Consider the following 23,093-nt stretch of genomic DNA (forward strand, 5'->3'; position numbering starts at 1 on the left):
AGGAGCGCCGGCTAACGCAGCCCGGGACCGAGCGGGGCGGAGCGGCCGGCGGCGCCGGCGGCGGCTGGAGGGAAAGCGCGACGCGACGCGACCGCGGCTTCCCGAGCTCCGCTTGGCCGCCCGGCGCCGCAGCCCGCTCGAAGCCTGGAGGGGTCCGGGCCGCCGTCCGTGGTTGCGGCGTTCTGAGGCGGGGGACGCGCCCGGCGCCCCCAGCCCTCCTCCTGCCCGGCGGGCGGCCTCCTCCGGCGCCTCCCTGCGCCCGCCCGCCGCCCCCCTCCCTCCTTCCCTGCGGCTCCCCCGGCTTTCCGGAGCCCGGGGGCGGACTGTGGCGCGCCGAGCCCGCTCCAGACTGCGCCTCTTTGGACCTTGAGGGGAAACATGCGTTTGGCTTGGATCGTTTTAAATTCTTAGTTTGGGATCCCCGCCTGCCTGCCTCTTCCGCCCCGCGGGGTTTCTTTTTTCCTTTTTCTTTTCCTGTTCTTTTTTTTTTTTTTTCTCCTTTTTCCCCTCCCGGTCTCCTTTTTGACTTCCTCGCCATTTATGCTCGCCCAACCCTCCCCCCGCTGCTGAGAGGTGGGGGAGGGTCTCGGCCTGCAGGTTCCCGCCCCACCGGGCCCGGGCGAGCATGGGGGGCAAGCAGAGCACGGCGGCCCGCTCCCGGGGCCCCTTTCCGGGAGTCTCCACCGATGACAGCGCCGTACCCCCGCCGGGAGGGGCACCCCACTTTGGCCACTACCGGGCGGGCGGCGGGGCCATGGGGCTGCGCAGCCGCTCGGTCAGCTCGGTGGCGGGCATGGGCATGGACCCCAGCACGGCCGGGGGGGTGCCCTTTGGCCTCTACACCGCCGCCTCCCGCGGGACCGGCGACTCCGAGAGGGCGCCCGGCGGCGGAGGGTCCACGTCCGACTCCACCTATGCCCATGGCAATGGTTACCAGGAGACGGGCGGCGGTCACCATAGAGACGGGATGCTGTACCTGGGCTCCCGAGCCTCGCTGGCGGATGCTCTACCTCTGCACATCGCACCCAGGTGGTTCAGCTCGCACAGTGGTGAGTCCGCGGGCGGGGGAGGCCTCCGAGGGTGGAGTGCAAGGGAGACGCGCCGGGGCGCCCCAAACCTTAGCGTGCCGGCGAAGGTTTGGATGTGGAGTGCCCGACCTGCGTCCGTCTGCCTTTCCCTTGGTTCCCGAAGCCAAGGGATGAATGAGATGGATATCCACCATCTGGAAAAGAGGGTTTCTGCGAGGCTTACGGGGTCTGGCGTTTTAGGACTGCAGGCGTTCGTTCACTTGTGGATGGGCAGAGTGAAACCTGCCTATTGGAAGCTCATTCTCTGTCATCCTGGGAGAAGAGGTCTGGTCTGGCTTAGAGCAAGTCGGCCTTGGGGCTTCCTTTCTATCACTGCAGCATTGTGTCTATGTCACCGTTAACAGAGAGGGATCCAGTTCAACCAAAGGGTGTCTCCCAAACAAAGGGTGTCTCCCAAACAAAGAGTGTGAAAATAAAATTGGGGCAAATGGTGTTCGGATTAGTGCCCTCACTCCTGCTGTGAGAGGTGGGTGCCCAATTTTGCCACCCTGCTGGAGATCTGTTTGAATTGTTTAAAATGGAGCAGCAGGCAGGCTGCTGGTATAGACAGGTGTGGCCTGCTGAATGGAGGGCCTAGCCAAGGAGCCTCCCTGGGAGGCTTTGCTGGGCCGGGGCTCTAGTTCCCCTGCTGCTTGCAGTGGGCTTGGCTCAGTCAATGACTGTCACATCCTTCCATCTTTTTTCTTCCCCTCCATGCTAAGTGTTTGGTCTTCCCGGTAATTTGCATCTTTTTGTTATGGGAGAGGTGGGATTTTACTGCCCATCTGTTGGCACATGACTGGGAAAGAGGAAGATTCAAAGAATCAGGATGAATTCATTTTGTGAACTTCTACTGACAGGCCGGTGAAAAGCCCGTGGAGGGTTTCCCAGGCTCTGACTGGCAGGGCAGAAAAGGCACTGGCGGGAGCTTCTGGAAGAAACAGGTCTGTCTGCTCAGCTAACCTGAGAACCCAGGTTAGGCTTCTAGAAAATTGGCCAAAAGGGGTACGGGGCTGCTCTTTACTAATTGGCAGGTTGGAGTGAAGAAGTTAACCTATTGAGACTTTTTATGGAGGATTTCTTTATTGGCTCACTGTTCTGGCTGTTGTGGAATGGGGTAGACTTTTTGGATCTCTCTCTTTTTTCTGCTCAAAATAGTCTGTTTTTTTTTTTTTTTCAATTCTAAAAACTTTAAATTGTGAAGTACTTTTTTGGGGACATTGTGACTAGTTTAGGGTAACACTTGAAAGTGACTTTTGAATTACTAGGATGGTACTTTAATCCTTGAGCAGACCTCTAGGTATTATTGGACCTGCATCAAATTCTGCTGAATGAGATGCAAGGCATGACTGCCTTTAGCACTTTTAGACATTTAATCAGCTTTAGACATATTGAAATTAGTAATCTTTTTTATAAGATTTGGTATTGAAAGAGTCAGCTGTATTTGTGAGACAATTGTGGTTACATTTTTAACAGAACTGTCATTAGTATCTGATTTTAAACTAAAAACCACTGTTAGGTTCTCTAAAATCACAAAGTTTTGTGTGTTGCAAAACAAATGTAATCTTACAGAGGCTTGTTGGGTAAGGAGTTCCATTTTTTGCTAAAATTTCTTGTCTGTCTCTTACTAGAAACTTCTTTTTCCTTATTTCACTACCAGCTTCCATGCTGGAGTTAGAAGCTTACAGTCCAAAATTTCATACTTCTCAGCTGTGAAACCTTAGTTAAAATTTTTTTCATCCAGTTGTGAGGGTAGAAAAAGCTATTGAACTTTGGGAATATGGGATAAATTGGGGCATATTAATCCCTTAAGGGATTAATGTTAAAGTGTGTTTGGGAGCATTGCTATTAATATTTTGGGTAATACATTCTTTACAGGACCATCCTGTCCTTTTCCAATACACTGAACATTCCTGGCCCTGCTTGTTCAGTGCCCCCACAGAATTTCCAAATGCTCTTGGTGGGAGAGGAGGGCACCACCCTGACTGAGAACTTGCTTTAGGAATTCATTCTTTTATTCAAATAAAGTAGTTTTTCCTATGCATTTCATTTGAGATGAGCTGTCCTATTTCCACTCTTCTGCAATGGTGGTTCTGTCTCACCTTCTGGAACGGGCCACAGGATCTTTCTTCCAGGGCATCCCTTTCCTCTTTTGTTCATTGCTGGAAGAAGAGAAACTTTGTTTCTATTTTGGAGCCTTTGAGTAAGGTCTGCAGTTCTTGCTGTGTCGTAAGAGTGGAAGGGTAAGGATTTCAGTGCACCATTGACTGGGTGCCTGGAGTTGATGTGATGCTTACATTTTCACGGGGCTTACGGAACTCTTCACGGGCAGGGAAAACAGCTGTCAGTGAAATAAGTGGGGGAATTCAGTGTGCACAAGGCTTCTTTAAAGGGAGTGAGCCGATGCAGTGTCAGGAGGTAGAGTACTGGGGTCCCAGCTCCTCCTCTGAGTAGCTGTGACCTTGGGCAAGACACATCACTTTCTTGAGCCTCATCTTTGTTATTTTTAAAGTAGATGTAATAATCCTCGGCCACCAGCCCTGAAAGGTTGATCCCCAAATCCTGTGAGGATATGAAGCAGTCATATTTGTCTGTTCTCGGTTCCAGTTACTCTTCCCTGGGCAGTGACCCTTGCATGCTCTCTTCTCTATGCCTAAAATACTTTTCCTTCCATTCTGTACATGGGTAGCTCTTCCGATCCCTTAGGACTCAACTTAAATTTCTCCTCAGAGACCACTCTTAAAAATTGGCTCCCTCCTGTTAATCTCTCCAGTCACTCACCTATTACCTTAATAGCACTTATCATACTTTATAAGCACTTATCCATTTAACTAAATTTTAAGTTCCATGAGAGCAGGACTGTGCCTCTTGACCACTATTGGAACTCATGTACTATGTGTGCCTGACACACAGATCTGTTGAGTGCCTGGAGTCCATTATTTCATTGAATCATCACTATAACTCTGTGAGGTAAGACTTTTTATTCCCATTTTACAGATGAGGAAACTGAGGTTTAGGGGGACATTAAGGTCAGGTAGTAAACATGAAGCAGAGCTGAGATAGGAATACAGGTCTGCAAGTGTCAGAACCTGGGCTGTGAGCCATTACCTTCTGCTGTCTCTCATCCCAAAACATAAGGAAGCTGGGTAGTACCCTGAAGATTGCAGTGGCCTGAGAGTCGGAGGGCTAGGCTCATCTCCTGGTTGGGCTACCAATTAACTGTCTGACTTACATCCTTGGGCAAGTCATTTAGCCTCAGTCATCATTTCTTCACAGGTAAGATAGAGATAATACCTGCCCTGCTTACTTTGCAGGGGTGTTCTGTGAGGGTCTCATGGGATAGTGTTTACAAAAGCCAGATAACATACAAATGGAAAGTGGTGTTCCCACTTTATAGAAGACACTCCCATAGTTCTCTGCCTTCTTTCATCTCCATAATTTGCTGGGCAAAGAGATTTAGTTAGACCTGTATGAACTGTTTCCTCAAAATGGAAGCCAGTGCTCTCTACGGAAATCTGACCTACACCAGTGGGAAATTCTTAATGATGAATGCCATTGAGAAGAGCTACCTTTTTAATAGGATCTGAGTAGAGTCCCTTCCCTTCTACATTAAAATATAAGTTTTGCTGTGAAGGGTTTAACTCCTAAAGGCTATTTGGGTGGTATTCTGAAGACCTGGTCATTCTTTGTTACAGACCTGTTTATCTCAGAATGCACATTTCTGGAAATGGGATAAAAAACAGAGGATCCACCATGTTGGAAGGAAGAGGTTACCTGTTTTCTGGTTCCTACTATAAAATGGCTGGTAACGGAGGGTTTCACTCCAGCTTCTTCCCATATATGTATATACATATGCATATTCAGAAAAATCCAAACTCTTCTCTGTTGTCATCAAGCCATCAACTGGGGTGACTTTTGATAAGTCTCTGAACGTGCTAGCATGGGTATCTCCTGTGTTCTATTCTGCTGCCACTCGGGGGTTCTCAAGTGATTTAATTTTCTGTATTTTTAAATAGGGGGAGTTGCCAACTCCACTGGATTGGATCAGAAAGCCTTTTTGTGCCTGACCTTAGGGGTGCTAGAGTAATGGTCCTTCACACGGTTTTGGAGAAGGAAAAGCATTTTGTGGTCTCCAAAGAGCATGATTGGGGTCCCTTGCCCTGCAAAAGTTCTATTCTTAATGAAGACCTTTTTAAAGCAGAGTTTTTAGTTCTCTATTGCCATGAAGGCTTTTTTTCTATAAAATAAAAAAGTTCCTTTGGGAAGAAGATAATTTCTTGAAGGTCACAGTTAAGTCTTCCTCATTCAGGTTTGAAAGGTGTTTCAAGAAACAATGGTTTCACTCTTAAAGTGTTTGCTTTATGTGATGTTTACATTTTGCTATTAAACAAATACACACCCCCAGTTATGTCACAGGGGATACTCTGAGCCAGGCCACTCTTAACCAAAGAAATTCATCTCTAGTTCTTTTTGGGAAAAGAACGTGCTTTGTATTTTATGAATGCGATACTCAAACCAAGCTCATTAGGCACTATCATTTATAATTATCAATTATAAAAATAAACTTGAATTTTGACAATTTCAGTATGGGAAAAAACTTCATGGGGAAAATAGTGGTAACTTAAATGGGCTCTTGGTCCTGATCCTACCACTAGCCCTTAAACAGGGGTGTTTTTAATGACAATGGGTCACTGAAGTTGTGGTACTAGAATCTTGAAGTCAGCTGAAAACTTAAATCTTAAACCCAGGCTTTTAGAATGATGGATGAGAATAAATTTCCATCTGTTTGCTTTCCAAGTTTTGCATGGCCTCGTCTGAATCAAGTGGTTCCTAGTGATGACTGTGGGGATAGGCTTGAGTCTGAGAAGGGACTTCTCAGAGACTCAGCAGTTTTCACTTAGGAAGGACACAGGTTTTATCCTTGAATCAGCAGTTGGCTTACTGAATCTTGATATGCTGAATGGATGAGGGGTGAGTCGGGGGCATGAATGAATAACCTGAGGACCAACTCCCAGGTGTGAAGCAAATAAAGAACCAAATTTAATCTTAAAGCAGCAGCTGAGGTAGTATCTAGACTGATGAGGCTGTTTACCTTGTGATCTTGGAGTTAGTTGTTAAAGAGTAAAATCTTCCTCTGTTGGGAATAAAAAGGAAGGGGGATTTTACAGGGTCTCTGTAAACACCAAGTTAGAGGAGGCATGGTAAGAATTTATAGTGCACGCTTGATCTATAACAAGCAGGAGGCAGATACAAGTAAGAGCTCTCCTGATTTCTGTGAATGGTTCAGAGGATTTTTAAGCCTAACTGCTCTGTAATCTGTAGGGGGCTTATTAACAATGCAGACGACTGGACCTCACTGCTAGAATTCAGTAGAGCTAGGAGAGACCCTAGAATCTGAATCTGTAACAAACAGTTCTGGAACTGTACTCATAAGACCTAGATCTGAAAACTATCACAGATTTAGCTTTTCTCTCCCCAAACAGAGAAAGAACTTTGAGTGCTTTTTTTGGTGCTTTCATTAGCATTATTTTCAACATTACTAAACCAAGCAGATATTTCCTAAGCAGGATCCATACAAATCTTCGTTTCACATGCTCCCAGAGGGTAGATTCATCCAGCAAGAGCATGGGTCATTATTTGACAGTTTTCTTTTACATGGAACTAAGCTTTTTTCTTTTGCAGGCAGGCCTGAGCCAGTCTGCCGTGCCCCTGAGAATTGAAGTTGTTCGACACAGAAGGAAATTGTGACAGTGTCCTCTCTCCTTCTGTGCTTGTCTTCCCCTAACTTTTCTTGTAAGGCACAGCTGCCTAAGTAATATCCTCTTTTCTGTATCTCCAGCCAGCAGCTAGACAAGTCAAGATCTTAAGATGAATCCAGACTTTAAATAGGCAAAATACCTTTTTTTCCTTTTCTCTTACTGACCCAAAAGTATGTGACTTTTTGTGTATGCGTGTGAAGGTCTGTTAAGACATTCATTTATTCTGCTGGGTTTTATGGCGCCTCCAGTATTCTAGGACCTGTGGTAAGTGCTGGGAATAGGTATTATAAGGGTGATTAACATTACTTGGTTCTTTCTAAGAATCTTGGCTGCCTCACTCCTCAGAGAATCTGCACATTGCAGCTCCTGTAAGATTTTACCTTCTTCATCAGCTCCTCTGTTGAATAAACAAACAAATTCAGACTTTTGCCCATGAGGCTACCACACGGATGATAGATCCCCTCTGTTCTTCACTCTCAGTATTCATTCTTTTCCTAAACCCTTATTTCTGGTCTAGGGCAGGCAATCTTTTCTTTGTGGTTCCAGCCATGTGTCTATTAAGAAATTGCTCGTATAATTGGTCTGCTGAGAATATCAGAAGAAAAACTTTTTCAAACTCTTCATGCCTATCTTTGACTTCAGTTTCTTCATCATCCCTAGAGCCACTTTTCTTTCAGGTCACTGAACACTGATCTAGAAGCATGACCCACCCTTTTAGTAATCCATCTCTATAAAATTTATTCCAAGCTGCAGAAACCCAAAAGGAAATTTAAGGCACAGTTTTCCTCTTTTTCTGCTTCGTCTTATAAATATACGTCTCTGAGCTCCACCACATTGACACTTTAGTGCTATTTTAAGTAATTTTTAAAGCCTTGTTTATGAAAGTCAACATTGATGACTAACATGTCATACCCCCCTGGAATAATTATTAAGTTGTTGTTACATTTGAGCATTTTTTGCTCAAAATAAAGAATGTGGAAGAGTGCTTCATACTGAGGGACTTTATGTGGACTCTGGCTGCAAAGTGATACCTTAATTTCTGAAGGATGATTTTTAGAGAACCTAGCCATCTTGATCTTAGTGAATTAGACTTGTCATAGCATGGCTCCAGTCTCTTGTTGGTAGTACCTTTAGCCCTCTAACAAATATAATTAAATAAGCCACACTTTACAAAGAGTTTTTCTGAAATCACTCACCCCTGTACTGTACAGTATCTTTTATGGTCCAAGGTGATTTTTTTAGCACATGAGAGAAACTTCAATCTGGAGTTGCCTAGGTGATCTGGGGCAGAAGTACAGGAACCCAAGAGCCCTAGACCCCAGCCAGCTTGGTCATCTTGCCCACATTTCCCAGCTCTTTGGAGATGTGCTAATTTGTTTCCCTCTCAGAGAACCTTTCCCCTTCTCATAGAGAACTAAGTTTCTCTGAAGATCCTGTAAGGATTTGAGGGCATTCTTGCGATTCCAGCTAAACCAATGAAGTACTTGTCTCCCATAAATACAAATGATCTTCCTGTGATATTTTTCTATTCTGTTGAGATCATTTACACTTTCAGTGCCTGCTAAGCTATAATACCAGCCAAGTCAGCCTTTCAGAGAAACTATATTATAACACTGCCCACTACTGTACCATGCATCATCAAATACCCACGTACACTATGTATTATTAGGTCTCCTCATTCCTGGTCAAATGTGGCGGAAACATTCCTATCTTTGCAACCAGGTGGCCTTGAGAACTACGATGCGTCTAAGGTCTGTGAGGAGGGCTGGTTGTGCCGCTAGCTGCCTGCCTTCTTCATATCTGGCAAGCCCAGTCGTGTTGCTTGCCTTTAATTCATCGCTTCCTGTCTTCTCTCAGCCCAGAGGCCAAGGGCAACATAAAAGGATAGTGAATCTAAGCATCTCCAGTACTTTAAGGTATAGGAATCTCCTATGAAGTGGCAGACCTTTGAGAAATAGTATTATGAGCTGTTCTGTTTTTGCTGTGGCTTTGGAAAACCTTTGGATTCTTCTACTGAAAATCTGTTTGAAAAAAAAAATCTTTTTAATGAAACTGTGAGTCACAAAGCAGCCACTCCTTCTCATAATAGCATTTCTCACCAGGGGAATTTTTGGTAGCTGTTGGGGGAGGGATTTGAGTAGGTTGTGGATGATAAATCCTTCGGTGGAACATAACCAAAGGCTGCCATATAAGAACTCTGGTGTTTTCCATGCTGACAGCTAGCTGTGCATTCAAAGTGCAGGGCAGCAGAATAGAGTGGGGAGGCCTGTGCGCCATGAATTGCCGTAGTAGCATGACCAATGAGATTAGTGTTTCAACATTCAAACTCAATTCATTAAAATACATGTAGTAGAGTAAAAGGATCATGAAACAGGCCCTGGGTCAGAGGGCTTTAGGCTGTTTACAGGAAAAGCATCAGATTTCTGGATTAAGGGATGACTGTGGACATAATGATGAGAATTGAAGAGTCATGAGTGTGCCTCCTTTCTCCATATTGTGAAATGGTGGTGCTGGGCACTGACCATGGGACTACTTTACAAAGAGGGAATTCATACAAGGTCATGTGTGCTCTTAAGACATTAGGTCTAATAAAGCACTTTGACTGACATCCAAAATGAGCTTGTCACCCGTTCAGTCTTTCTGTAAGATGGTGTAAAGGAAACTAGCGAGTTTTGAACAAGCCAAGATTATGATATCAGCAACCACAGTGCCTGCCCTCAACCTTTCTGCCTGCTAGTACCTGCGTTTTAATTGTTTGCAACTGCAGTGACTTACAATTCTTTGGTTACTGTGTCTTACCACTGTCTTACATGAGCTACAGATGCGGAAAGTCTCAAAGGTTATGCCTAAGAGCCAGCAATAACTAAGGGAGAGAAGGGCACAAGCTCAGAACTAGGAGGGAGGTTCTGGGCCCTGAAGGTATCAGGCCTGTAGGATTACAGACACATCCTTCAAGGGTGACTAACCACAAGGGAAAAGCAATAGGAATCCCTGTTTTGAGAGGACTAATTTAAAAACTCAACGTTTTTAACTAATGGCATAATTACAAAGTATCTTTTGCCTAAGAAGTTCAAAATTCTCAAAATAACAGTTAATTACTCTCCTATCTTCCTGAGGTATGTCTTGTGGGATCTAGGCTGGAGCCTGACTCTTCCTTTTCCTGTCCCTTCACTTTTATTAGATGAACTCTATAAAGTTTCATTCCTGTGATTTCAGGATGGAAAATTCACAGTGGCTTGTGCTATTTTGATTTTGGTTTCACTTGCACATTTCAGGAAATAGGATAGTGGTGGGACTCTAAATAGGAGCTCTGGTCTCTTGGAATCTTTTCAAAAATTGAACTATCCCAGGCATTTGAAAGAAATTATATGGTTATCTACCAAGCAGATTAATAAATAAAACAAAACATTACAGATGTAATTGTATGTACCGTGCCCAATTCCCTTTTTCTCCTTGCCTCCTCAAAGGTAACTGCTGCCCTGACTTTTTCCTGTTTATCAGCCTGTATATTTTCATACTTTCACTGCATGTGTCTGTCCAAAACAGTATTTGTTAATTCATGTAACTTTATCATATCTCCACCTTTTCATATCCATGTATACATATATACACCTCAAAAAGGATTTGAGACCTATAAATCTATTGTACTAACATTGCTCTAACATTCACTGTCATTGCTGTACTCTACTGTGTAAATATACCACAAATATCACCATTTATTGATCCATTCTCATCAGTGGATAGTAAAGTTATTTTCAGTTGCTTCGAGAATGTTTTTCTGTTTCCTTAAATACTTGAGTGAAAGATTTTTTAAGGTACATCCTTAGTCATGAAATATCTGGGTCATATTGCCCAGTAGATCTTCAATGTGCTTGTACCAGTTTACACACCCAAAATAGCATATTTTCACTTATTCCATGTCCTTGCCAAAAGTTGATATTGTCATACTTTAATTTTTGGCAAGCTCTAATGGGTGTGAAATGGTATACCATTATAATTTTGTTTTTATATGTTTGATAATGTATATTTATATTAATTAGTATATTAATATTGTATATTTAATCATCATGTCTCCTCTTCTATGAAATGCTTTTTCAGTCTTACTCACGTAGGATGGTTCATCCTTTTCTTACTAGCAGGTATATGAATTTGTGTTTTTTTGTTTTGTCCTGTTTCCTGATAATTGTCATCTTATGAATGCAAATGTGTTTCTCCCAGTTTGTGGCTTATCTCTTTATTCTCTTTGTGTTTTCTCACAGTTAATTTTAATACAGTTGAATATTTCAGTGTTTTCACTTTTGGCTTGTGCATTTTGTGGCTTAAGAAAAATTTCTTTCCCATAGGTAAAGAGGACATAAAGGTATTATATTTTCTTTTCAAATCTAAAAAATTTTGCCTTTTTTATAAGTCCTTAATCCAAGGACAATTAAACTGTTTGAATGGGTAAGATAAGTATATATTTTTCTATTTCCATATGAATAACCAGTTCTTCAGTAGCCAGTGAGGAATGTTAAAGACTTTTCCTACTGATTTACAAAGCCACCTTTATCATTTATCAAGTTGCTTCCCAGGTATGGATTTGTTCCTTGGGCTTTTGTTCTGTTCCACTGGTCAATTTGTCTCTCCTTGTGCTAATGCTTTCTTAATTACTGTAGTTTAGTCTTGCTGTGTGGAAGGGCAAATCCTTTCATTGTGTTATTTATTCCTTAGCAAAGCTGTGTTGTCTAAATGAAGCTTTCTAGGGGACAAATAAGGGAATCCGGATAGAATCAACAAATGAAGTACAAAGTGCGGGGTAACTGCTCTGTTGATAGCTAGTGTTCTTAATGACAGAACATCTGGTAAACCAACCTTAATGGACAGTTTCAAATTTTTCCCCTACAATATTGCACAAACAATAACATTTCCCTGTGTCTTTGTATTGCAAACAGCAGAATAAACAATAATATATGTTACAAAAACCATAAAAACAAAAACTGGTTAGCTATTTTTGGCACTTGTGGCTTCCAGATAAAGTTTAGAATCTACTTTGTCAACTTCTATGGGGGAAAAGTGTTAAGATATTTATCAGAATTACATTCAGTTTATCAGTTGCCATCTTTTTAAAATTGAGTCTACCTATGAATCTGATGGGAATGGACTTAGAGATGTAAGAACAGAATTTTTAAAGAACAGTTTTTGAAACTTTGAAATGATTTCAGACTTACAGAAAAGTTGCAAAATCTGTATAAATATATACTGCATTTCCATCATCCAGAATTCTCAGAATGTTACTAGAAAGACACAAATAGTTGAATGTCTATTAAGTTCTTGACTCTACAAAGTAATTTAAGGTCATAATAAATGAAACTTCTCAAGTCTGGGTAATCTACATTGACCTGCTCTTGGGAATGGGAAAACCAAGTGACATGGTGTCTGAAGGGGTGGCCAGGCCTAACACTGAGATCTGCTTTCATCAGAGTTGGTCTGTATCCTTACGTGAACTGAAATCCGTCCCTATTGAAAGAGGAGTTTATTGTTCTTCAGTTTAGGGTCTTCTCAGACAGCTTTGGGCTGCAGAGTTCAGGTCAAGTCTGCCGCAGTATGACATGAGAATGTTTTCTGGAGGCTTGGCTAGGTTAAGCCAGAGGTGCTTTAATGGGAGGAATGAGACACCCCTTTCCCCACCTCCTGGGAGAGGCAGTGAGGGGCAGTGGTTAAGGTTGCAGGCTCGCAGCCAGAATACCTTAGCTTTGAATCCCAGTGTGGCTGATTTAGTTTCAGAACCTTGTGCTCTAAAGTGAGGCTAATAGTAATTGTATCAGTCAAAGGGATCTGTTGTATGAATTAAACGAGTTTATAGGCATATCCACATCACTTGGGAGAGGGTCCAGCAGATAATAAATGATCAGTAAATGTAACTTACTATTATTTTTTAATGTCTTTGGATAAAGGTTATAAGTTCTTTAAGATCTTGAGTCCCTTTTGTTAGATTTATCACTAGGTACTAGGTACCTTATAGTGTTTTGGTGATTATTGTAAATAGTAACTTAAAAAATTTGTAAATAATTGTTTCAGTTTCCTTGTATGTTCAGCAGACTTCCTGAACTCTTATAGGTCTACAGAGGAATCTACATCTACTGAGAGTCACATCTGCAAATAATGACTGTTTTGTTTGTTCTTTTCTAATCCTTGTATGTGTCATTTCTCTTTCTTATTTAAGATCGCTGACTAGTTCCTCCAGTAAAAACCTTATTTAAATCTATAATCATGGGCATATTTGTTTTCCTCCTATTCAAGGGAGTGCTTCTTGCATTGAAAGCACTGTGTATGGTTTTGGTAGATATCCTTTATTCCCTCCTATTCTTAATTTAAAATTAAGTATAATAAATGGCTGTTTTATCAAAAATTTCCTTTGCATTTATTCATATGGTCTTTTTCCTTTCATTTGTTAATGAAGTGAATTGTATTAATAGACTTGTAATGTTAAGCTATCCTTATGTGCTTGAAATAAATCCTACTTGGTTGTGAATTTTTAAATATGTTGCCAGATTTAATATGTTAACATTCTACTTGGGGATTTCTGTGTATCTATTATGAAATTTCACTCATAATTTATTTTTCTTCTCGTTATTAAGATGAATGCAGCTTTTTGAAAGGAGTTTAGAAATATATGTACATTCTTTTCTGGAAAATTTTTTATAAAAGCGTGTTAGAGTTCTTACTGCCAACAGAGGACACACTCAGAGTGGTAGTTGAATCAAATGTAATTCAAGAGACAGTTTGCAGTGGGCAGGATTAAAGGAACGAACAGTGGATGGGTGAAGTATCCATAGATCGGCCACAGTGGGAAGCTGTTACCACTCCTAGATCTGAAGTACATGGGGGAGGGAGCCATTATCAAATGTGGTGAGAACGGTAGCCCTGGGAGAGATGTCCCACAGAACTGTGTCGTCTTATATAGAAGAATGAAAGTAATGCCATGCCATGGCAAGGCAGAGAGGGACCCAAGTAATAAGTACTCCAACTTCTCTATCATCTTGTCCTACAGTCTACTGCTGGTGCTTCTCACTGGCCAAATCCAATAGAAGTTTGGGAGACAAGGGACCCTTATCCAGACTTGTTAGCCCTGTGGAACATAGAACAGAGAAGAAGAGAGGAAAGTAGATCTGGAGGAAACAGAAAAGGAAATATCTGTACTCTGAATGCTTGGTAGAACATGCATATAAAATACTCCTGTAAAACTATCTGGGTCTAGGACTTTTTTTGTTGAGCTGGGTTTTATCTAATGATTCAAGTTCTTCAAAGTCTATTCAGGTTTTCTGTTCTTGTGTCAGTATTGATAAGGCATATATTTCAAGCAATCTCTGTGTCAGTCTCTATTTTGTGGCCCCATTTTCATTCCTAATATTACTTGTATTCTTTTTCTTTTTATTCTTGCCAGAACTCTGTTTTATTAGTTTACCTTCAAAGGACCAGCTTTTGAGTCAGCAATTGCCTTTTTGCCTTTATTTTATTGCTTTCTGCTCTTAATGTATTTTGTCTTTCCTTCTTCTTTCCTTGGGCTTATTCTGTGTTTTCCTAACTTGAGTTGGACCCTATGCTTATAATTTTTCTATCTCCTTTTCTGAAGTAGGCATTTATGGCTCTAGAATCTTCCTTAGAGCATTTTTTTAACTGGATCACATAATTTTTATCTTTATCATTCAGCTCTAGGTATTTTCTAATTTCTAATCTTTCTTTGATTCATGAGTTACTTACAAGTATATTTTTAAAATTTGAAACATTTCTTAAGTTGGTCTTTAACCTGATTGCATTATAGTCACAGAGAAGTCTATATGATACTGATTGTTTGGTTTTATTGATACTTGATTTGTGGCATATTGTGTGGTCAGCTTCCATAAGTATTTCATTCGTGCTTGAGAAGAAGTGTTCTAATTTTTGAATGAAATTTGATTCTGTATATCCTTGGATCAAGCTTATCAGTTGTGTTCTTCACATCTTCTGTATCTTACTAAATTTTGGTGTTACTGATCTCCCAGTTCCTGAGAAAACTGTGTTAAAATCTATGACTGTGGGTTTACCAACTTATCAAGTTCTCTTAAGTGCATAGTTGTTTAGAATTATCTATATCTTCCTGGAGATTTGTTTCAGTAGAGAGCACCATTATCCTTAATAACACTTTTTCCCTTGGTGTGTTTTGTTGACTAATTCCAGCTCTCTTTTTATAAATATTTGCCTGGTATCTTTTCTTGTTGTTTGACTTTCAATCCCTATATTCTAATGTCTTGGATGTGTCTCCTATAAATGACACATAGTTGGGTTTTTTTCAACCTAATCTGAGACTGTCTTTCAGTTGGCAAGTTTAACCCATTTAAAAAGTATTGTGGTTACAATTGTTATTTTAATAACTTGCTTAATATCTTATATATTATTACCTTAACAAGTATATCATATAGCATTTTGTTTAGTACAATGTGTTTTGTTTTTGTTTTTCTCCTTTCCTGCTTTCTGTGAGATAGCTTGGATTTTTCTTTTTTCCCACATTTCCATTCTTAACTCCCTCCACTCTCCACCATCTGGAAGCTTTCAGTACTTTTAGAGACTACTCTTAAATTTTTTGGCCTGAATACTTAAATAAAATCTAAAGTCAAATCAATATCTCAACTGTCTTCCCAAATAATATAAGAACCCACAGTTTGTCTTCCACTTGTTTTGGTTCAGTATTATAATTCCATTTTGTTTTTAATACTCTATAGTTCTTGTTTTTATTTGCTAAATATGCTTGTTTGGATTCATCTTCCTTCTTAACTACTGTCCTTCTTTCATCATACTTCATCCTTCTGAGTTAAATTATTTCTTCCAGTGTAGGCTTAAAAATTTTCTTTAGTGAGATTCCATTAATGGTAAACTTTTTTTGCTTGCCCAAAAGTGCTTTTATTTGCCATAACCAATGAATGATAATTTAGCTGGATATAAAAAAAAACTGTTGGCAGTTACTTTTTCCTCTGCAATTGCATGGTGTTATTATTATGTTTTATTATCTTCTGGCTTCTAATATTGCAATTGAGAAGTCTGCTTCTCAACTCTTTTGAGTTAAATTTTTTTAACCTAATTGCTTTTTTATCTTTCTGTTCATGGTGGTCTGCAAGTTTACTGTCATGTATTCACCGTTTGCTTTATTTTTATGTATCCTGCTTGCTATTTGTTCTTGAATCTGACATTTCATGTCTTTCAAAGTATCCACTCAATTCTCAGCCATTTATCCCTCCCTTCCTTTTATTCTCTCTGATTTTTCCTTTTGGAAATCCTAAAAGTCATATATTGGACCTTCTTATTCTACCCTTCATGTTTCTTAAACTCTTTCTTTTTTTCCAATTTATGTGTGCTGCACTCTGGGTAATTTCTTATCTCCATCTTTCAGTACATTAATTCCTTCTTCACCTGCTTTTTAACCCATCCATTGAGTTTTATATTTCATTGAATTACATTCTAAATTCCTTGAAATGAATTGGTGGATTGTTTACTTATTGCCGTCAACTATGTAAGAACAAACAAAAATGAGTAAATCATCTTAGTCCCATGGTTCTAGTTTTTCTCTTTGGGAAAGTAAGTGGGGCTGGCTACTTACTATTTGTTCTCATGCTGCTCAGAAATTCCATGGAACCATATCACTGGCATTATATTGTTGAACAAACAAGCACTGTGAACAGAGAGACAGGAAGTTGGAAGCCCATCATAATTTTGTTCTCTACTCCCAGAGGAAGAGCAGCTCCTGAGTCATGTAGGGAAATGCTTCAGCACTATACCTCTTGGGGGCTCACAGCTGTGGCAAGGATCCATTTCTATGGCAACAGAAGGCTTAACTCTTCCTCTGTAGTCAGGATATGCAGAGGAAGTTAACAGGATAAACTTTTAGAGCTCTCCATTTTCTTGAGAGGCTGGATTTATTCTTTCTTCTAGGCAGCACTGTTCAACACATTAGCCACTAGACACATGGAGCTATTTAAATTGCAATTAGTTAAAATTTAAAATTTAGTTTCTGGGTCATACTAGCCACATTTCAAGTGCTCAATAGCCACAGATTGCTTATGACTACTATAGTGATCAGCACAGCTATAGAACATTTCCATCATTACAGAAAGTCCTGTTGGACAGTGCTGTTCTGAACTCTTCCATAGTATTCTTACAGTAGATAAGGAATTGGTAAATGTGTAGTTTCAGAAAATGGATCAAGTGAACCTACCCAAAATCTAGAAGGCTTGCTTTTGAGTTACTGTCATTCTGCACCATCTGTGTGTAGGAAGAATTCAAAGAGAGCATTGTACTCTTAAGAATGATTTATGAGATGAAATGGTAAGCCCAGGCCTCCTGTCTTACCTATAACTTAGTCCCATGTGAAGTGGGGAAGCCAGGTAAGTAGAAAGGTGAATGAACCCCTGATGTTGAATATACTTTCAGGAACATGGAGAAAATTACTGCATAGGTATGTTGATTTTATACAGTTGTGATTAAACTGAGAATAGGGAAGGGTATGTTTGTGAGGTGACTGGAAGAAGCCAGCCCAAGGTCTTATGAATTGAAATTTGACTCAGTTTGGAAATTCCTTGTTATGAAATCATCTTTCTCATCCCCTTAAATTGCAATCTCATTCTCCTTTGAATTGCTGTAGAACATTTAAAGATTCTCAAGAGAAGAAAAGAGATACTTTCTTCCTCCTTCCACCGCATACACAAACCTACACCTTCTTCAAATATAGCAACATTTCACAGTGACCGGACTTCACATAGATGAAGAATAAGAACAATATGGGTCACACCTGCCACAGCCTCAGTAGCCATCCATGGCTATGCAGAGAGGCAAGAGTCACTGACCCTCATGTTGTTCTTTGCTCATGGCAGACATTACTGAAATATATTTTACTCTTTATTATGGAACTCTACATGGACTCAGAATCCTTCTTAACACAGCATTCCTGGTGTCCAATCTGTATTTACTAGCTGAGTTGGCATGTGAGACTAAACCTTTTTACTGTCAAACAGTATTATGAGCCAAATCTGTTAGTTGAGAAAGTTTTTTTAAGTCTATCTGGAGTATTTATGGCCCATGGTACAGAAAAGGTAACAAATAGAAGTTGTTCAGTGTAGATACACATGAAAAATGATGGTAATTTTCAAGGTGAAGACAAAAGTAATTTGTTTTGGAAAAGGGTTCAATACATAGTTCATTCTAGAGATTTTTGAAGGGTTGGCAAAGGTAGCTTGGCATTGACTCTCTGGAAGAAATTAATTTGAAAGAAGTTGGCTTGTAAGATGACCAGGAGGTGTAGGATGAATTCAGAGCATTTGTCAGACAAGGAGGAAGCTCTAAAAGAAAAAAATGCTCTATAGCAGGTGATGGAGTTGGGAAGGATGAACTAATAGATCCTCTGCAGAAACAGAAGTTAGCAGACCTTGTGGTTTCTAAACCAGTGGGGTTTTTTGTTTTGTTTTGTTCTTTTAAATTAAACTGGAAGCATGAGTTCTTCCTGATTTTTTTTTTCCTGATCTCAGAAATAATCACAATATTTAATGTAAAGCTTTTAAACATTAATGTAGAAAGCTGAAGCTCCTCATAATCCCTTTGGTGTGTAGTACTCCAGATTTTTGCCTCTGTAGATGAATGGATATGTTAAGATAGTAGAAATCATATTGTGTTTATATCATTCCATAACTTGTTTTTTAATGTCTTCATTGTTCCATGTCATTCCATGGTCATGTGTGGATTTTATTTGTTTTGCTCTTGTCTGTTGTAATTTCCAGTAATTTGTTATACCTGGAAGTGAACTGATTCACAGCAAATCCCACCCCCACCCCCCTGTTCCCCAACTATTGTGCTGATTGGATGAAGTATTAAAGTACATAATAGGTTGTGGTCCACAAAGTTTGACCAGAAATACTTTTACCCTTTTACCCCTTTGCTAGATAATATCTACTACTATAGGTCAAAACTTCTTTGAATTTGGTTTGTTCTCACAGAGCAATTACAAACTATAAAGAGCTCTGAGCTCAGCCCCAACTGCAAAGAACATTTGCTAAATAAATCACACCAGGCACTAGGATTCATAGGAACCCATGTTCTTTTCTCCCCACTTTTCAATTCTGAAGCAATCTGAATATGTCTCACTGGTTCCAGGAGCACTGCATCTTCCCATTTTTCTTTCTGATGGGATGATTGCTTCTGCCAGTAGCTAGACTTGGAACATAAGAAACTTTTATCTTGGATCCACAATCTGAGCCACTCTAAAAGAAACACTGGGAGGGGGTGGGGTGGAGACCTTTCAAGCCAGTCCTGTTAGAGGCAGCTAGTCATGGCTCTGCACTCAGCCAGCTGCTTTTGCTTTGTCGGGGCCCTGCAAACAGAAACTGTCAAACAGGCAGCATGCTCGTGGGACGTGCAGTAATCCAGTGGGACAGAGACATCTGTCTGGGATTATATCCCACAGAGGAGTCTCCCGTGGGCTTGCATCCAACAGCCCCACAGTCTGAGTAGCTGTCAGGTGATAGGCAGGCAATTACCTGATTCTCCTCCCTCCTTCAATGACCTGTGGAGTAATAAAATGGCCAATAACCAGCATCTTATTTGAACTGTAAAAGAAGTCTGGTCTGTTCCTAAGTGGACATGTGAAATATTCCTAAATAAGAAAAAGCACCCTTTCCTGAGGTGCTGACACACCCTGTCCCAACTGTGTGGGCAGGAAGTAGAGGTGCTGACCCAGAATCTGGAAATTGAGTTTAGGATGAAGTTGAACTCACTACCCAATGGCAAGGTCGATGTTTGTAGAATTGCTGTGAGCTCACTGCCCTTTTGGATAGCACATGTCATTTCTCTCATGCCCCCAAAAGTGGAGAAACAGAAGCAGGGTGGGTATAGTACTTGGAAAATTTTTGGAATGACTTGAGCCTCAGCCAGTCTTTGAACTCTTCCCCACTGAGACTGTTGCTTTTATAATGGTCTGTTTTTGTTATTGCATTTTTAAATAAATAAAAAACATGTATAATCTTAAACAGTAGTACATAATAAAAATATTACTAATAGCAGGCATTTTTTATTGCTTACTAGGTGCCAGGCACAGTTTAAGTGCTTCTCATGTATTATTAACTCTTTCACCCCTCATCCTGTGAGGTGGTTACTGTTATCATCCCCACTGTACAGATAAGAAAACAGCCCCAGCATTTTGAGAACTCAGTGTCACATAGCTAGAAAGTGATGTGGCTCTAATAAATGGTATCTCATACTGTTATTAAATTACAATCAGTTTGGCCATCAAAAATTTTGTTGAAATCTTTTTCAGCCCTATGTCCTTCCTATCACTTAGGAGCCTATAGCATCCCTTATAGTTTCATCAGATGGTGAAGAAATGAAACATACTTCCCTACTGTGTCAACTGTAGTAAGAGTTGCCACATGTGACTGTGTTTTTCTGCTCTTTAGCATAACATCAGTCCTCTCAACAGTCTGACTCCAACCTACAGTCCATTGATCCTATTTCCTTCTCCCAGTCCCTTATCCCCCAGCCCCTTACTTTCCTCTTTAAATAGCATAAATTCCAAGGTTAGTCATTATAATCACTGCTTCAGGTAGTTACTCTCAGCCCCCTTCCCTTCTTTTCCCTTGTCGCACTTGCTTGGCTAAACCCCAGCTCTGGTTTCAATCCAAGTCTCAGCCTACTCTGTGGGTGTACTCCTGGGCTGGAGGAAACATTGAGTATGGCACTGGCATTGCTCTGAATTCCTGATCATGAACGTCAGGCAGGCTCTTAATGCTGCGTGGGAATCCTGCTGCATTTCTGTAGTTCATTCATTCTCCTACCCTCCTAGAGGACTGTTTCGCTCCTTTCTTCCATCTCAGCCTTTGGTGGTATCCTTACTTCCTGTTGCATCAAGAAAGCAAGTTATTAGCCCTTACCAACATATCTACCCACCTACTTGCGTCTCTGCTGTTCTCCACTTTCCTGTATCCTGTATTTCCACAGGTCTGAGTTATCTGTCCATGCTCTTGACAAGGGCCAAGGCCATTTGCACACTAGATTTCATTCCTCTTTGCTCACCTATGGTTTTAGTTTTTATACTTAGGTCTGTGACCCATTTTGAGTTCATTTTTGGATATAGTGTGAGGTAACGGTCCGGGCTCTCATTCTTTTGCATAGGGATATCCAGTTGTCCCAGCACCATTTATTGAAAACACTTTCTTTCTGCATGAATGTTCTTGGCACCCCTGCTGAAAGTCAGTTATCTGTAGGTATGTGGGTTAATTTCTGTACTCTCAATTCTAGTGGTCTATATGTTTATGCCAGTACTGCTATCTTGATTACTGTAGCTTTGTAGTAAATTTTGAAATCAGGAAGTATGAGTCTGCCGACTTCGTTCTTCTTTTTCAAGATGTTTTGGGGGCTATTTGAAATTGCTTACAGTTTCATTGAATTTTAGGATCATCCTATCCATTTCTGTGAAAAAGGCATTTGGGATTTTGATAGGGATTGCACTGAATCTCTAGATCAATTTGGGGAATACTTTTCAATGTACAAGTCTTACACTTCCTTTCAAAGTTCATTTTCCCCCTAGTTGTTTCAGCACCAAATGTTGAAAAGACTGTCCTTCCCCCTGTTGAATCACCACAGAACCTTTACAGAAACTCTATTGACCATATGTGTGTGGGTCTATTTCTAGACTCTATTCTGTTCTGCTGTATATTTCTGTCCTTATGCCAATTCTATAATCTTTTGATTACTGTGGTGGTATACTAAGTCTTGAAATAAAAAATTGTAAATCTTCTACCTTATTTTTTAAAATAATTGTTTAGGGTATTCTCAATCCTTTTGAATTTCCATATACATTTTAGAATCAGATTGTAAATTTCTAGAAAAAAATCATCAGGAATTTTGATTGAGATTGAGTTAAATTTATGAATAAATTTGGGGAGAGTTGATGTCTTAATATTTCAACTTCTAATCCATGAAAGTGATATTTCTGTGCATTTATTTAAGTGATCTTTAATCTCTCAGCAATGTTTTGTAGTTTTTGAATAAAGGTCTGCATGTATTTTTAAGCATTGATCTCTAAGTATTTCATGTTTGATTTTTACATTTTTAAAAATGTAAATGTAAATGTAAACTCCAGTACATTGCAGAATAGAGGTAGTGAAACAGACATCCTTGGCTTGTTCCCAGTCTTAGGGGGAAGCATTCAGTCTTCTGTTATTAAGTATGATGCTGGCTGTGGGTGTCTCATAAAATTTCCTTCTGTTTCTACTCTGCCCAGAGTTGTTATCAGTGGCTGTTGAATGCTTATTTTGCATCAATTGAGAAGATCATAGGATTTTTTTCCTTTTTTCTGCCAATATGAAAAATATTGATTTTAAAGAGTTAAGCAATCCAATTGGTCATGGTGTATTCTTTTTATATGTTATTTCAGTTTCTTAAAATCTTGTTAAGAATTTTTACTTTTATGTTCATGAGGAATATTTGTATTTTTTGGTAATATTTTTGTCTTGTTTTGATATCAATAATATTGGCCTCATACAGTGATTTTGGAAGTGTGCTGTTTTTCTGTTTTCTGAAGATATTGTATAGTAATTTTTTCTTTCTTACATGTTTGATTTAATGCACCAGTAAAACTTTCTGGCCCTAGAATTTTCTTTGTAGAAAAGTTTAACAGAAAATGTAATCTAACAGTTATAGGGCTATTAAAGTTATAAAAAGACTATTAAGGTTATTAACAGTTACAGGGCTATTTATTTCTTATCAAGTAAGCTTTAGTAGTTTATCTTTGTCATGTAATTTGTCCGTTTCATCTAAGTTGTTAAATTTATTAGCAAAAAGTTATTTGCAGCATTTCCTTATTCTTTTAATTGCTATAAGGATGTTTCAGATGACCCATCTTTCATTCCTGACGTTGGAAATTTGTGTCTTCTCTTTTTTCTGATTAGTCTGGTGAGGGATTTATCAGTTTTATTAATTATTTCAGTGAACCAGGCTTTGGTTTCATTGACTCAAACTCTTGTTTTTCTGTCTCCTGTTTTGTTATTTCTGCTTTTGATTTCATCCTTTCAGCTTAATTTGCTCTTCTTTTTCTAGCTCCTAAAGGCTAAAGCTTAGATAATTGATTTTAGACTTTTCTTATTTTAAAGCTACAAATTTCACTGTAAACACTGCTTTATCTTTTTCATATTATATATTCCATAAATTTTTATATATTGTGCTTTTATTTTCATTCATTTCAATATATTTTCTTTCTCTGTAATTTTTTTTT

General features: G+C 39.8%; 1 protein-coding gene across 2 annotated transcripts in view; it reads left to right on the forward strand.

The window, feature by feature from the left end:
• The first annotated feature begins 263 nt into the window (after nt 1–263).
• Nucleotides 264–23,093, forward strand: part of ZNRF1 (zinc and ring finger 1) — an 87,852-nt gene continuing 65,022 nt past the window's right edge. For both annotated transcript variants that reach the window (XM_036909279.2, XM_036909278.2), the window contains exon 1: nt 264–1,049. In XM_036909279.2, coding sequence (XP_036765174.1) covers nt 626–1,049 — 424 coding nt within the window. In that variant the 5' untranslated portion in view covers nt 264–625. The remainder of the gene's footprint in view (nt 1,050–23,093) is intronic.

The sequence above is a fragment of the Manis pentadactyla genome, chromosome 15, assembly GCF_030020395.1.
Source record: "Manis pentadactyla isolate mManPen7 chromosome 15, mManPen7.hap1, whole genome shotgun sequence".
Taxonomy (NCBI): Eukaryota; Metazoa; Chordata; class Mammalia; order Pholidota; family Manidae; genus Manis; species Manis pentadactyla.